Below are 16,725 nucleotides of genomic sequence, written 5' to 3' on the forward strand. Positions count from 1 at the left end.
AGGGGGTACTGGCTAGTTCATATTGTTGTTGCACCTACAGGGTTGCATCCCCCTACAACACCTTGGGTACTTTCTCTATGATCCTTATCTTTAAATACAACATTGGTAGTAATAACATCCTAGAATTAAGTTTGATCATTAAATTTGACAAAGAATGAAAAATAAAAAAAATAAAAAATAAAGCATAAAGCCCCAATTGGGTAGTTGAAGGTGTGTGTGTGGGGGGGGGGGCGCACACACACAAACACAAATATAGAGGGTGCTTTCAACTGAGCAAGGAAAACTTGTTACTTAGAAGCAGAATCATTACAAAGGAGTTTAGACAGACAGAAAATGATGCTTAAAGACTACAAATCACTCTCAAGTGCTCACCCCTCTCCTAATCACCCTCTGAGTCACTTCCTGAAAAATGTTTCCACACATAATAGGTAGTAAAGAATTGCTCTATTACAACTTAAAGTAATAACTGATGCAAAATGTGCTGCAAGATGGAGGAAGATCAGCAGTAAAGATTGTTGAAGAACACACAAGAGAAAAATGGAAAGCATGAAAGCAAGATGTGAAAAATCATGAAATAAATATAAGGCAATTGGGCTAGAGAGAGAGAGAGAATTCAGTGAGTGAACAAGTTGCTATGCAAGCATGAGGACCTGAATTTTGTCTCCAGAATTCAGGAATAGAATCAAGTATCTATAATCCTAATATGGAGGAGGTAGAGAAAAGAGATTATTGGGACCTACTAGCTAGTAAATCTAACCAAATTAGTGAACTTATTATTAAGCAGAGACTATTTCAAAAAAGTATGTTGTATATGTGATTGAAGAAGACACCACAAAAAAGAAGGTGAATAGGAATTGTTGAAATTGATCAGAGACATAGAAGATAGGCTTAAGGAAAACGGCAGTGAAATTAAATGAAAAATAATGGAGTTAAAAATTATTATAGAAGAAATGGTATATATAGAAAACAACAGAAATCTCTGGCATATATAATTGGTATTTCTAGGAAGAGAACAGAACGAATCTGTGATATCAATAAAGCTTTCTTTATATATGAAAACCAAAATTTTACAACTTTGAAAATAAAATGTCTGTTAATTTTATACCCAACTATTTTGCTGATTTTTTTTTATTAGAGGTAGGAGTTTTGTGATGGAGTCCTTCAGGGACTTTTATATATAAAACTATATTATCTACAAATAAAGATATTTTGATTGCCTATTTTCATTTCTTATTTTTCCTTTGATCCACTTTACTTGTCTTATTGATCTAGCTAAGATTTCAAGTATTGTGTTGAACAGGATTAAGGAAATTTGACATCTTTGTTTTGCATTTGTAAAAATTACTTTATGTTTTTTCCCATTATGATGATGTTGGGTGGAGACTTACTGTATATGGTCTATACTGTATTAAGATATGTCTCCTATATTCCTAGTCTCTTAACGACTTTTTACATGGAGAATGTTGGATTTGTGTCAAAAGCTTTTTCTGAATCAAATGATATAATCATGTCATTTCAATAGTTTAGTTAGGATTATATTTACTGATTTACATATGTTGAACCATTATCCCTGCATTTCTGGGATAAAAATTACCTGAACATGAAAGATAAACTTTTTGAATGTTTTTTAATTAGGTGTATAAGGATTTTATCGAGATTTTTTGCATCAATACCTACATCTGAGGCATTGCTCTATAATTTCGGTATATAGTTTTCCCTTTTGGGGTTGGACCTTTATTTGGGTTTTGGTATCAGGGTAATAGTGGCTTCATAAAGGAAATTTGGGAATGTCCCTTCCTTTCCTATTTTGCAGAAGATCACACATCTAAGATTATTGGACAATACAAATTGATCTCAAAAGGTTTAAAGACAGACATACACACAAACACAAAATGTTGAATGGATGGGTAAGGGCATGTAGATTTGAAAACTAAGGAAGGAGGATTAATGTTGTCAAAACACATTGCATGAAACTTCAGAGAACAAATAAAATCTGTTCTAAGGCCATGTAGTGGCCTTCACAAACGAAACATATATTTATATATGTACATGTGTGTGTGTGTGTGTGTGTGTGTATATATATATATATATATATATATATATATATATATGCCATATATGCCATAAACCAAATGTTTAATGATATGAGAAATTTCCAAGTATGCTCTATTGCTGGATAACACCATTCAGTGTGATGCTGATAATAGCAAGTGATTCCTACAACATCTTAGAGAGAGAATATGAATTACAAACTTAACCAGAAGTATACTTCAATACAAAGACATGTGATAGATATCTTGCATATTCAAGAAAGTGGGAAATATGGTTCCAATAAGTCCTTAAAAAACTTCTAGACAACAACCTTAAGATAACTAAGAAATTAGTGGAAAATAGATATATTGACTTCTGAGAAAATAACACATTTAAATGTAAAACTATAATTAAATATTGACAGGAATTATAGCTGCAAAAATGAAGTAAATGTTATAAAACTTGACAAGGCCTCACTATCACTAGTACAAAGTTGAGCAATGAACAGAGAAGAAAGTGTGAGAAGTAGGTTAGGTATATACATTTCCTTATGTTTTGTAGATGAGGTCATTATTCTTGGATCATAACTGACAAGTGAAGATGTAGAAGGGTTAATGAATGGCAAGGATAAAAATGTAATAACTAGAGAAAGTACAATAATAAAATAAAGAAAAATCCTATAGGAAAGTAGGTCAAGAAAATTAGAGACAGTTTTTCTTCATTTACACCAAAGTTAAGTTCTGTTTAGGTAAGCAATTACAGTCTATTTCAAAGATTGCTAACTCAACATTTTATTCTATGAAATATACATTTTACCCCAGCTTGAAAAGGCTTCAGTACCATTTATCTTATCTATGATTCTCTGAAGAATAATTATTGGATTGTACTTCTGGTACTTTTTAGAACGCTACAGTACACATTATAGTGGTTTGAACAGGAATGGTTTCCATAGTTTGTGTTTGAATACTTGGTCCATAGGGAGTACCACTAGCAGGAGGTGTGGCCTTGTTGAAGTAGGTGTGGCTTTATTGGAGAAAGAGTATTACTAGGGGTAAGCTTTGAGGTCTCAGAAGTTCAAGCCATTTCCCTTCCTGCTGCATTGCAGATGTAGATGTCTACCTGCATGATGCTGTTTTTCCCACCATGAAAATTGTGGACTGAACCTCTGAACTGTAAGTCAGCTCCAATTAAATGTTTTCCTTTTATAGGTATTGCTGTAGTCATGGTGTCTCTTTATAGCATTAACACATCAACTAAGACATACATTTAAGTCTAGAAACCTCAACTCATTCAAACCATTGAATAAAGATATACTTGATCTCATTCATGATTAATTCCTGTTGATCCTATATTTTTATCTTGTCTCTGTTCTTTATCTACATATTTAGCCAACATCTCTTCAGCTTTCATTTTTATTCAGATAATCTACAATATTCAAGATGTGTTTAATGTACTAAGAAGGCAAATTAGTAACTTAACTAGAACTAAATTATTTTAATATCAGACTACCCATAAACAAAAAAGTTAGATCAGTCTTCATGAATCCTGAGAGGCTCTACAGAGAAAGTAATGCTTTTGTTGGGTTTGAAAAGATGAGTAGGTCTTTACCAGGATGCAGGCAGGGGCAGGAGAGTGTACTATAGGTAGAGAATGCAAAATACACAAATACTTGCAAGAAGTGATGAGTACTTCAGTTTTACTAGAATATGAATATTCTGGAGAATGAGTGGTAGAAGTTGTCTTAGAGACTGCTGTGGTCTTAGAGACTGCTGTGGATGTAAATAAGACTCCAAGATTCTGGGTGGCTTTCTAAGTACCAATGAGCTTCTCCAGAGTACAGTAACATCACATTTATATTTAATCCAACATCAGAAGACATAAACACTACATGTTATTAGCTGTCTTTTAATTGTTCCTAGTTAAGTCCAGATTACCAAGAAGCACTCCAGTTGAGAATTGGATTGATGACCCCAGTGAATAGAACATAGCCCTGCTGAGTTCCTGCAGGCTACAGGCTATTCACTTCTGGTCCCAATGCAGATCTCTCAGGAAGTGCTTCCCAGCCCTTCCTTTGCTTCTACTCACCTTCATCTCCAGGGCCTCTGGTACCTTCTTGCCTTCCCAAGCCCAACTCCGCTTGGTGAAGTAGTTGACAGTAGCAAATTCAATCAGTGCAGAAAATACAAAGGCATAACAGACGGCTATGAACCAGTCCATGGCCGTCGCGTATGCCACCTTAGGTAAAGAGTTTCTGGCACTGATACTCAAGGTGGTCATGGTGAGAACAGTGGTGACACCTGAGGAGAAAAAAGTCAAGAGCCAGTTGCAACTGGAAGACACTGGAAGTGTACTTGGTGAAGATCACCAACTTCCCTCTGAAAGGAAGTTCTTCATATCACTCAATAAGGGCCCTCAAGTTGTGTTATCTGTGGAGCAGCCTGCTGTACATTTCAGTAATAAACTTTTGCTTTTCCTTCGCTTCAAGTAATGGCCTGTTTTTAAGTAAATTTTACAGAATATCAAGGCTGGATAGATCAATCTAGCAAATATTTCATTCCATCTGCCATTACTTCAGTCTACTCTATAGCTATCTGCTAGTCTCTGACTAAGCACTTCTGCTGAAGAATAAGTAACCCATTTTATTGTAAGAGAGCTTCTTAGAAAGATTTTTGACCTAAATCTGTTTCCTCCAATGGTTAGCCTACTGATGGATCTCAATGTTCTGTGACCCAACGGGAAGTGAAATTATGCTCCCTCTTCTCCAGGACAGGCCTGTAGAGACGCAAGAAGAGTCTTTTCATCTCTAGAGTGATGTACACCAGTGCTTTCCTCATGTCTTTCGTTTGGTCATCTTTCTACCAGTCCTGGTCATTTTCTTTTGATGATCCTAAAACTAAGGCTATGATTCAGAGCATAGGTCTGAGTTCAATCTGGTTTCCATATCTCCTTTTTGTGATGTTCTGATAATACAACAAACTAATATGGAATGTGTTTCAGTCACTGCTTCAAATTTTGAGTTTCCAAGCTTTTGGATAATCAAAACTATTTAAAAATCTGTATTTTGTGAACTTTGATATAACCAGAGTTTCTTTGGCTGCCACTTACTTGTTTTATGTTTTAGAATTCCTTTAATCTCTCTGCGCCTTCTTTATCCCAATCTGTAAGTATTAGATACCCTGGAACGTTCATATTCTCAAAGTCAATCAAATTTGAAGGAGAAATGATAAGAATATATTTCTGATTGTTAAAAAGCTGAGGAGGAAACTCAAGAAGAATGAAGACCAAAAGGTGGACACATCGCCCCTTCTTAGATTTGGGAACAAAACTCCCATGGAAGGGGTTACAGAGACAAAGTTTGGAGCTGAGACGAAAGAATGGATCATCCAAAAACTGCCCCACCCAGGGGTCCATCCCATAATCAGTCACCAAATGCAGATACTATTGCATACACCAGCAAGATTTTGCTGAAAGGACCCTGATATAGCTGTCTCTTGTGAGGCTATGCCAGTGCCTGGCAAACACAGAAGTGGATGCTCACAGTCAGCTATTGGATGGAACACAGGGCCCCCAATGGAGGAGCTAGAGAAAGTACCCAAGGAGCTGAAGGAGTCTGCAACCTTATAGGTGGAACAACAATATGAACTAACCAGCACCCCCAGAGCTCGTGTCTCAAGCTGCATATGTGTCAGAAGATGGCCTAGTCAGCCGTCATTGGGAAGAGAGGCCCCTTGGTCTTGCAAACTTTATATGCCCCAGTACAGGGGAATACCAGAGCCAAGAAGGGGGAGTGGGTGGGTAGGGGAGCAGGGCAGAGGGTATAGGGCACTTTGGGGGACATCTTTTAAAATGTAAATGAAGTAAATACCTAATAAAAATTGGGAAAAAAAAGAAAGCTGAGGAGGATGGGTAATATGTTCATGGGTCAAGTAGGGCACAGGATGAAGAGACACTACAGAGTAAGGCAACCAGAAGACTCACCGAGTCTATTAACTCTACTGGGAGAGTAAGGCATGTGAGTGACCACCCCTGGTGCCTCTTCTTTTGTCTTGGCCCTTTGAATTCCTTACTTGCACATTTTCTATATACATGAAAATCTAGACTGGAGAAGAATTTTCAACAAAGCCCCTAAAGATATACTTTAAAACAAACATAGCATCAAAGCTGAGTAGCAAAACCACATTGTAACCAATGTGAAGGTCAGCTACAATGTTAGTACCTATAAACAAAGAGACCTCAGCAATCCTAATATACCAAGGAGTGTATGAATCATGCATACCCTTGTCTCATGTATGAAGTTCTCAAATAAAATTAGACTAAAAAAGGAAGTAGTTTTATGGGAGAAATAAGCTATCTCATTCATGGCTATGAACAAATGCACATCCACATGAGCACATCTATAGCAAAACTCTCCTGCACCATCAATGCTTCTGTGCCTTATCTCCATGGAAAGTTTTACTAAGCTTTTGGTGCTTAATTAGACCTGCCACCTTATGGAGAGCTCTTAGCTGGTCAGATTTGGAAGTGCTCTCAATCAATCATTCCATACACTTCCTGGAGCATCTCAGCTTTTAAAAGGAGAATCAGCTGTATGATGATTCTCTCTTAAGAATTCTAGAAAGCCCTTCTTCAATGACTAAGGTAGAACTGGCTGACCTCCTCATTTCCTATGAGTATTTCTTATATACTTGTTAAGATATATCTGTTCTACCAAACTGCATGCATGATGAGGGAAATTAACATGACTCCTCAGTCTTTTAACACTCTTTCTCATAGACTTATGTACCTAAGATCCTCTACTTGGTCTTTGCCCCCCATCCCCAGTTTTATGCCATTATCATATAGTATGTGCTCATTTGTGTCTGGGTATAATAATTCAGTACAATAGCTTAGGTTTGTTCTTATTTCATCTATTTTGAGAGTAATTTTATTAATTTCAGAGTGAATTCATAGGTTTAGGGTAACCTAATTAGTTTATCTTTTCACTTAATAATGGGCATCTCAATTGTTTTCAATATTCAACTCTTATTATAAAAGTGTCTAAACAAATTGCATTAAATATTTATATAGGTATGTTTTTATTCTCTTCATAATACATAGGAATGGAAGTGGAGGATCATATTGGATGAATACATTTATGCATATATGACATTGTAAGGCTTTTAAAAGTAGTTGTACATTTAACATTCTCAGAAGATATACATTTTAGTCAACATGTATCATTCATTTATGAAATTTTAGTGCTAATTGATATTTTCCTTGATAATGAAAGTATGTAGAGTATTGTATATTTTTCCACGTAAACTTACATAGGTTACAGCAGACTATAGTATTTTCCTTATAAGTCACTGCTATTATTTATATATTCAATACACAGTCACCATAACTCATTTTTTAAAATTATTTTCATTAACAATGTCAGCCATCCATCTAAAATATTTTTCCTTTCATTGCATGAAGAACTATCAGTATTTCTTCCAGGGAAAGTATAATGATAACAATCTCAAGTTTACATTTGTTCACCAGCTTTCCTTGGAATTGTAACATTATATCCTTTTTGAGATAGTACCAGTTTTAGGCTATTATCTCTTTCAAATTGTTGAAACCATTATTTTCCTTCTCTCATTCTTCTGTGCTGTACCTACTCAGTGAATCTTATGACAAGTCTCACTGTGCATTTCATATTTTTGTCATTTTACTCATTTTCTTTTGACCTATCTTTCTATTTTTTGATCTATTTATTTTTTATTAGATGTTTTCTTTATTTACATTTCAAACGTTATCCCTTTCCTAGTTTCCCCTCCAAAAACCCACTATCCCCTCCCCCATACCCCTGCTTCCCAATCTACCCACTCCTGCTTCCTGGTCCTGGCATTCCCCTATACTAGGGCATAGAAACTTCCCAGGACCAAGGGCCTCTGCTCCCATTGATGGCTGACTAGGCCATCCTCTAATACATATACAGCTAGAGCCACGAGCTCTGGAGCTCTGGGGGTACTGGTTAGTTCATATTGTTGTTCCTCCTATGGGGCTGCAAACCCCTTCAGCTCCTTGGATCCTTTCTCTAGTTCCTTCACTGGGGACCTTGCGTTCCATCCAATAGATGACTGTGAGCATCCAGTTCTGTATTAGTCAGGCACTGGCAGAGCCTCTCAGAAGACAGCTATATCATGCTCCTGTCAGCAAATTCTTGTTGGCATCTGCAATAGTTTGACCTATCTTTCAATTTAGGAGTAATATAACAATGTTTAAAGAAATGGATATTTGTTTGTATTTTTAAATTCTATGATAACCAATATGCTTTCTCTCCTGAATATTCTCTATTTGCATCCATTTATTTATAAATATGCATCATAAATATTTGAAAGTTTCTGTCTAATTACTCCAATAGCTATAGTCCTGCATGTTTGTATTTTAAACTGTGGTATGATTCATATACAATAAGATGAAAATATCTTGCACATTTGATCTCATTGGGAAAATGTATACAATTGTATCTATATATGACCAGTCATTGATAACATTTTTGTGAATGAAACATATATACATTCTTGTGGAAGTGTTTTTATTTAACGCACTTTATTTATATTATGCAGTTCAATTCATTATATATGTAAAAGAAGAATATCCAAATTAGGAGGGTTATGCACAATTCTTAAAACATTAAAGTGCCTATTCCAAAAGATACATAGTGTATCATTTTTATGTTTTATTCTGAGACATATGGAATTTTTATATTTAAGTCAATGAATAATTTCAAGCAATTCTCTCCAATAAGGTCTTTGTGGTAAATTAAGTTTCTGTTTACAAGGGATTAGTTACAATCACACTCTAGTGTTTTACTTACTTTTACTTATTCTTCTTTTCTTGATGCCTATACAAAGCTGCTTTGATGACTGTTGCATTTTAATCGTCTTGACATCCTGTGGGGCATGTCTCTCCACTCTGTTTTTATTTTGGCTATTCTTAGCTCTTAGTTCTTTTAAAATTAACTTTTCAACTTGGCAGTTTTCACATTAATGCAGTTATTGTACATAAGTTCTGAATTAGTATGAGACCAAGTTTAAACTATTAAAACAATGAATTCTCAAGGAAACATGTATTTCACATATACCACTGGCCAAAATAAAAATGTTTTCACATTATCTCTATATCTTTTGTGTAGTTTCTTAATGTTCTCTTACACTGAAGTCACAGATCTTCAGTGGTATTGAATTTGTGGGAATGGTTTTTGTCTTAATTTCATATAGTAGATGTAACAAGTTATCACATCTCTAATGGCTTAAAAGCACCACAAATGTGTACATATAGATCTAGGCACAATTAGCCAGAAATTGTTTTTACAGAGCTAAGGTCAGTCTTGACCAAGGCCCTACTCCCTCTGAAGGATCTGGAATAATAATCTATTGCATCTTTCAAAGTTTCATCAATTGCATTTCTTGGTTAGTGAGACTTTTCCTCTTTCGACAAGACAACAACAGACCATCTTTCCATCTGTCCTGCTTCCTTCATTCCAACACTTATTCTTCTGTAGTTAAATACCTGACAATGCAGAATAATCTCTCCAGCTGGAAATCTTCAACTGCGTCACATCTGGAGATTCATTGTCATCACATACAGTCACATTTCCACATCCAAGAGACTTGGAGATGAATTTTTGGATGATATTCAGCATTCCACAGCTTAACTTATAATCCTTATCAACACCCTCTTTTATATTTTAAAACTGAGACACTTATTTACCTAGACCAGTAACCCAACTAAACTGGCCACATTTTATTGAAAATAATTTTTGTACAAAATATTCTGATCATGCTTTTTCTTCTAATAACAGCCACTTTCACTCATACCCATAAACTTTGTTATTCCTCTACTTCAGTAATATCTGAGTATGTTACAATAATAAACAGACAGCTTCCACCTGGGTTTTACAGAAATGTATAGTGGAACTTCATTTCACATGATTATTTCCTGCCACTAAATACTTTCCTCTTGAGTTCTATAATGTTGTGCCTTTCTTAGTATTTTTTAACTTTCTCTTTCTTTGCTGCCATCTCCTCCTGGACCTGACCCAATGTGCTACCTCTCTCTGAAATATCATTTACTATTGATATTGGTAGAAATGCCTTCTATATGTGTATCTAGTATGTCTGAGTGTATGCTTTACAGTCTGTGAATCTGCAGTAGTTCAATGGCCTAAAAGAATTAATCTTTGTGCTTCAAAAATCTTGCTGTGGGAAAAAAAAGGTAGAAAATATTTTGTATGCCTTAATTCTCAGAGGGAAATGGGCTAATGATACGCAAACTTCTTCCTATATAAGTAACTTCATACTAAAGTCAGTTTTTCTGATTCTACATACTGTTTGAGAAACCATTTAAAGTATACACAGCCTTTACTGAATATCAGTGAATTTACACACTCAAAAGGCTGAAGCGGATGCAACAGGTCATTTACATACACACAAAATCATTTCTGGGCATTGGAGAAACGGCTCAGCAGTTATAAGCACTTGTTTCTTTTACAGAAGACCTGGATTTAGCTCCCATCAATAACATGGTAGCTCACAGCCATCAATAGTTCTAGTTCCAGGTAGATTGTTTTATCCTCTTTTGGCTTCACAGGCATCAAGCATGCACACAGTGCACATACATACATACATACGCACACATACTTAGACACACATACAGGCAAAACATTCATATGCATATAATAAATCTTTATATGAAAATGGTACCTTATAAAACCTAGTCTACTTCTCTGATTTGAGGCTGGTTTTCCACCCTTGACTTTATATTCTCTGCACTAAGTTTGTATATTTTTCACTGAAGACTCTATTTTTTTTCCTGGTTCCCAGGACAAAATGAGATAAGGAACATTTTAGTAATTGTACTACTGCAACATTTTTATCCTTGATCCTTTGTTAGAAATTCAGTTGCTTGAAAAAAGAAAAGAAAAAAAGAAAGAAAGAAATTCAGTTGCTTGAAATCCCAGAAATTGATGATGACATTACTGCCACCTTTCTCCCCTGTACTCTGCCTATGCAAGTGTCATAGCCCCCTATTCTCCATGAAGCAACACTTACCAAAGACTGTGCGGGCAGGGACAGATTCTCTATTAAGCCAGAAAGACACTTGTGACAGAATGACAGTCATGATACATGGCAAGTAGGTCTGGATGACAAAGTAGCCAATTTTTCTCTTCAGATGAAAGTGGGTTGTCATGACGACATATTCTCCTGGACAGAGAATAAAATTAGGCAGCACTGTTAAAGCAACTTGAGCCACAATTCTGTGATTCTCAGAGATCCTCAATCTTATATTCAAGTTAAGATTTCCTAACACCTTCTTAACTCTTGAGTTCTGAAGTAAAATTACGAAACAGTGTTTTGGACGTGAAAGATACAGTAATAATGTACCATAACAACTTGCTGAAAGCAAGTCTGATGAATTTAAATCATGTTTTCATTTAAGTAATGAGAAATAATGACATTTTATAAAGAAAGCACTTACTGTATGATACATTCTCATGTAACCATTAAAATATGTAATATTCATAATGGACCTGTGAAGTAGGGACTCCAATGGTCCTCATTTTACAGGTGAAAAAAACCTCAAACAACAAGAGTGCAAACACCTTGCACAGGTACCCAGATAATAACTAGCAGTGCCACAAATTAAGCCCACATAGGTTAGTCTACAGTTTATTCTTGCTAACACTATGCTTTGTTCTTCTGCAGGCATTTCTTGATTAGAACCAAAAGATCAAATAGGACACAAAGAGAAGGATCAACTACAGTGAGCATGCACAGGTTCCTGTGGAGGACTCTGGTTTAATTTTTAGCATCCACATCAGGCAGCACCTGAAATTTCAGTTCCAGGAGAGCTTATTCTCTCTTCTAGCCTCTGTGAGCATCTACATACATGTGCTGTACATACAGACAAGCAGACACTCTCATACATATGAAAATATAAATTGCTGAGATATGACAAACAACATCCAGACTAATTTTTTACTCTTCTAACATCAATAAGTAAATCTTTCCCTTCTGTATTTTTCAGTAGCATTTGATATAGGTGAACCCTCCATTTTCCATGAATAGCAGAGGGCAGAGAACAGTGCGTTCTATCCTCAATTCAAGCACCACTAAAGATTGCTAGCCATCTGTAGAAGCTACTAACAGGCAAGGAACCAATTCTTCTTCACCATCTCTAGAGAATAATAATTCCAGCAATGTTCAGATTCTTAACCTTCAGATCTGAGAGATAGAAATTTAGTCTGTTTTAAGCCAACCAGGTGGTAATAGCTTGTTAACAGGAACATGGGGTTCCCAACTGTAGCTAGATCTAGATATTCATCCAGCTCTTTGGCATAACTATTTGGGTATTTAAACAGGCATTTTGACATTTTACTTTATTTTCCATTCTCTTTCAAACTGAACTTGCCAGCAAATTATCCCACCTCAAAAACTAGTAGCTCTATGGTGTCTAAGAACAAATTTAAAATATTAAAAATTCTTTGCATCATATTCTTCCTCTGTCTCTGTATTGTTTCTATACCTGACTTCCTTCTTCCTTCCTTCTCTTATTCTCCCTTCGTGACCTCTATTCTCCTCTTTCCTTAACCTTTGCTTTACTCTTTCCTGATAAGGAGTTTAGGATTTATTTCTCCCAAGAGTTGGACTTTGATTAGCTTGACCATTTTTCCTTACCAGTTTTAGTTTCATAGTTCTTAAGCCATAATATCAAGCATATTCCCAATTCATATGAAATATCTAATATATAAAATATAATTGATATATTAATATTACTATATTACTATTTAATAGTCATGGTTCTCAGGGATCCTCAATCATATATTCAAATTAAGATTCCCTAACACCTTCTTAACTCGGGTTCTAAAGCAAAATTATGAAATAAAATTTCATATTTCTATGAATCTAAAAATGAATACAAATATACTTTTACTTATGAAATGTTTATCAAATAAACCATTTGTTTGAAGTAGCTGAACATATTTTCTTCAATCTTTTCTCTCCTTTCTTCATTATTAGCCTTGCTTTCTCTGTCCCAAACGGAAACCATCTCCTTACTGAGAACTAGATGTTTGTACTGGTTGAGGAGCCATTGCTTATTTCTGCCTGTAAGTTTTTGTTTTTGTTTTCAAATTATCTGTGTCCACTGAAAAAAGACAAGGGGAAAATGAAAGGATTCTTTAACACATTCACAGATGTTTAGAAAATTAATCCATTGTATAAATGCACTGGCAAGTTCTTTTCAAATACATAGCCAGCATTTTCTATCATGTCTTCATATTTTTTTTCTGTCAAAATCAGAACTGAGTTTTCCACAAAATTGGAGGTTTTTTCCCCATCTTCTCTTATCCTCTTATCTGATTTTCACTAGTGAGCTCTTTTTTTTGTCTTGTTTTGTTTTATCTTATTGAGTACCATCAATGTTGTGCGTTAAATAGTAAATATGATGCATATTTTATAAATAATTGTTACCTATTATTCAAGCCAGAACTGTAGAATAGTTTGCCAAACTAATGTTAAGGTTGATTATATGATTCCTTCCTTTGTGCTTCCATTGCTGCCTTTCTTTGTGTATTTGTTTTTATGATGGATGACTATGTAAATCACAAATTAACTTCATCTACAAAGAAGGTAGTTTTCCATGTCTTAAATCCATGTTTGGTATTGTTCATCTCGCTATATCCATTTGACAAATTATTATATTAGTCTAATTTTATAGGAGGATAATTAGGATTCATACTTTAATTTTTATATTATTAGAAGTTTAAAGTTTTATTACTGTATCATTTTATTGCAATTGTTATGCTATTTCTACATGTATAGAGATCCAAAAATAAGAGAATGAATGAAAAAAGGCATAAAGAAAACAGAGACATGAAAATTAAAAGCCTGTGTACACTCTTTCTACAGATAAATGACTAAATTGAAATAGATGGTGCCCAGTACATAAAAAATGCAACTACAACAGATGATAGTTTTTAATACTTCCTCTGTGTGTTTCTTTTTTGTTCTGTTTCAACTTCTAAAACCAAATTTTAAAATCTTAATTATGAACAGAGGGCATTATTTGTTTTTGGAAGAATTTACAGAGACAAACTTCAGAGCTGAGACTGAAGGAAGGACCATCCAGAGACTGCCCCACCTGGGGATCCATCCCATATACAACCACCAAACCCAGACAGTATTGCATATGCCAGCAAGATTTTGCTGACAGGACCCTGATATAGCTATCTCTTGTGAGGCTATACCAGTGCCTGGTAAATACAGAAGTGGATGCTCACAGCCACCCATTAGACGGAGCACAGGGTCCCCAGTGAAGGAGCTAGAAAAGTACCAAGGGAGCTGAAGGGGTTTGCAGCCCCATAGGAGGAACAACAATATGAACTAACTGGTATTTCCAGAGCTCCCTGGGACTAAACCACCAACCAAAGAAAACACATGGTGGGACTTGTGGCTCTAGCTGCATATGTAGCAGAGGATGGCCTAGTCAGTCATCAATGGGAGGAGAGGCCCTTGGTCTGGTGAAGGTTCTATGCCCCAGTATAGGGGAATGCCAGGGCCAGGAATGGGAGTGGGTAGGTTGGGGAGCAGGGGGAGGAAGGGGATTGAGGGTTTTCAGAGGGGAAACTATGAAAGTGGATAAAATTTGAAATGTAAATGAAGAAAATATCTAATAAAAATATATTTAAAAAACCAAATTTATGCTCTCACACTTCAGGTCAGAAATTTGTCCAAATTTATGAGGAAACAAAATATTTTGATACCCACATACATCACTGGCTAAAGCTGCATTCTGTCTGCTGATTCTAAGGAGGAGGCCACATGTATTATTTTCTTTGTAACCCTGTTTTACATATCTCTGACTGGTTTGTGCTTCATGAGAAACTTTTTGCAATTATGCTGATCCTACTTGCATGATCCAGGATTTTGTTTTTATTTAAATAACATCACAACCACTCTTTTCATAACCTAATATGCTCACAGGTTCTGGGATTGGGATGTGGCATCTTTAGGGTGTACTCACGCCATTCAAAACAATTTAAATGCACCTTTAATCTTCTAGAAATGAAGAGGACAAGGGAACAAAAACTTATATTGAATCTGGTAGAGGAATGGAATGGTAGAGGGTGAGTATATGTAGTCATATACTTCACACAAACAAATCCATGTTATATCTCTAAAAGTAAGAAAAGGTGTAGTAGAGGCACATTATAAATGAGGAAGGAGATAAACTATACAAGCTTAAGGCAATGAATTTGTCTGATCCATAATTTCTTTATGCAGAGACCTGGAACAATATAGCTTGCCTCACACAGTGCTGCTCAAGGCTAAAATGAGTTGATATATGTCTATAGTGCTATGTCCAGTACATACTACATGACCACCAATTAATCATTATTAATGTCATTACCATGCTTGTGTTAATTTTATCATTGGTAAGAAAAACAAAATGAGAGTTTCCTGATGCATTAGTTTGCTGAGGCTGGCCTAATGAAGTACCAGGTCTTGGATATGCTAAAATAAGACAATTGTATCTTCTCAGAGGTCTGAAATGAAGGCTTACATAGGGCCAGGTTCTGTTTAAAACCCATAAGGAACTCTTTCCTCTTACAAGTTTCAACTTGTTTGCAGGCAAACGTTCACATTTCTTTGCAGATGAAACAGTCTACCTGATCATGCTTACTCTTCATAGAAACAATTATATTACATTAGTGTGATATGACCTTGATATGATTCAGTGATTATATGTATATAACACTATCCCCAAATAAGATCATGTTATAAAGTGGTACAGTTAACACTTTGACCTATCTTTGGTAAAAATAATTGAATCCATAATTCCAGTATTTCTAAGGAGAAAAAAAAAACTTGGGTGCACATATAGAGGCACTGGAAAAAGAATTGGTTAAATTTTCAGAGCAGCAGTTTGTCAACATGTATTATTTTCAAAAATGTTCTGTCTGGATCATAGACAGATAATTACACTGTAGCAAAATGTTCTCTGGAAAAGGAGGATCTACACAATATTTTTATAGAATTAAACACAGAGCATAATGGTAGATAATTGGTTAAGTAAGCTATGAGCCCTGCACAATGCCATTACAAATGAAACTATTATTTTGCTGAGTTTCAGCAATGAACTGCTACATTTTCCACCAAAAACCACAAACAATTGTCAAGACCTCTCTGGCCTTGAAAGAGAGAATTTATTATTTTATTTATATTTAAAGTAACAAAAACAAGTATTAATGTCTTTATTATAATTTCTAGTATATTTTTACTGATTTATATGTGCATTTTGCTTGGCTCCTGGACATCTAATAACATGAAAACTATTTAAAACATATAACATTAAAAGTAGATAAAAATATAAACTATGAGTACCATTTATTTGGTACCACTAGGAGCATTTTGGTGTTCTAAAATGCCATTTAATTAAATTTTTGAATTGCTAAGAATGCAAAAATATTCTCCTGTATATTAATATATATCAATAAATGTACTAAAATTTTCTAATTCTCTTTTTTTATTATTTTCTTTATTTACATTTCAAATGCTATCCCGAAAGTTCCCCCATACCCTCCCCCCGCCCCTGCTCCCCTACCCACCCCACTTCTTGGCCCTGGCCTTCCCCTGTGCTGGGTCATATAAAGTTTGCAAGACC

General features: G+C 35.3%; 1 protein-coding gene across 1 annotated transcript in view; it reads right to left on the reverse strand.

The window, feature by feature from the left end:
* The window catches only part of Gabra3 (gamma-aminobutyric acid type A receptor alpha3 subunit), a 218,036-nt gene that overhangs the window by 10,161 nt on the left and 191,150 nt on the right, over positions 1 to 16,725 (reverse strand). The window contains exons 8-9 of the mRNA XM_021187493.1: positions 11,112 to 11,264; positions 4,117 to 4,328 (exon numbers count right to left, since the gene is read on the reverse strand). Coding sequence (XP_021043152.1) covers positions 4,117 to 4,328; positions 11,112 to 11,264 — 365 coding nt within the window. The remainder of the gene's footprint in view (positions 1 to 4,116; positions 4,329 to 11,111; positions 11,265 to 16,725) is intronic.

Source organism: Mus pahari, chromosome X (assembly GCF_900095145.1).
Source record: "Mus pahari chromosome X, PAHARI_EIJ_v1.1, whole genome shotgun sequence".
In the NCBI taxonomy this organism is placed as follows: domain Eukaryota; kingdom Metazoa; phylum Chordata; class Mammalia; order Rodentia; family Muridae; genus Mus; species Mus pahari.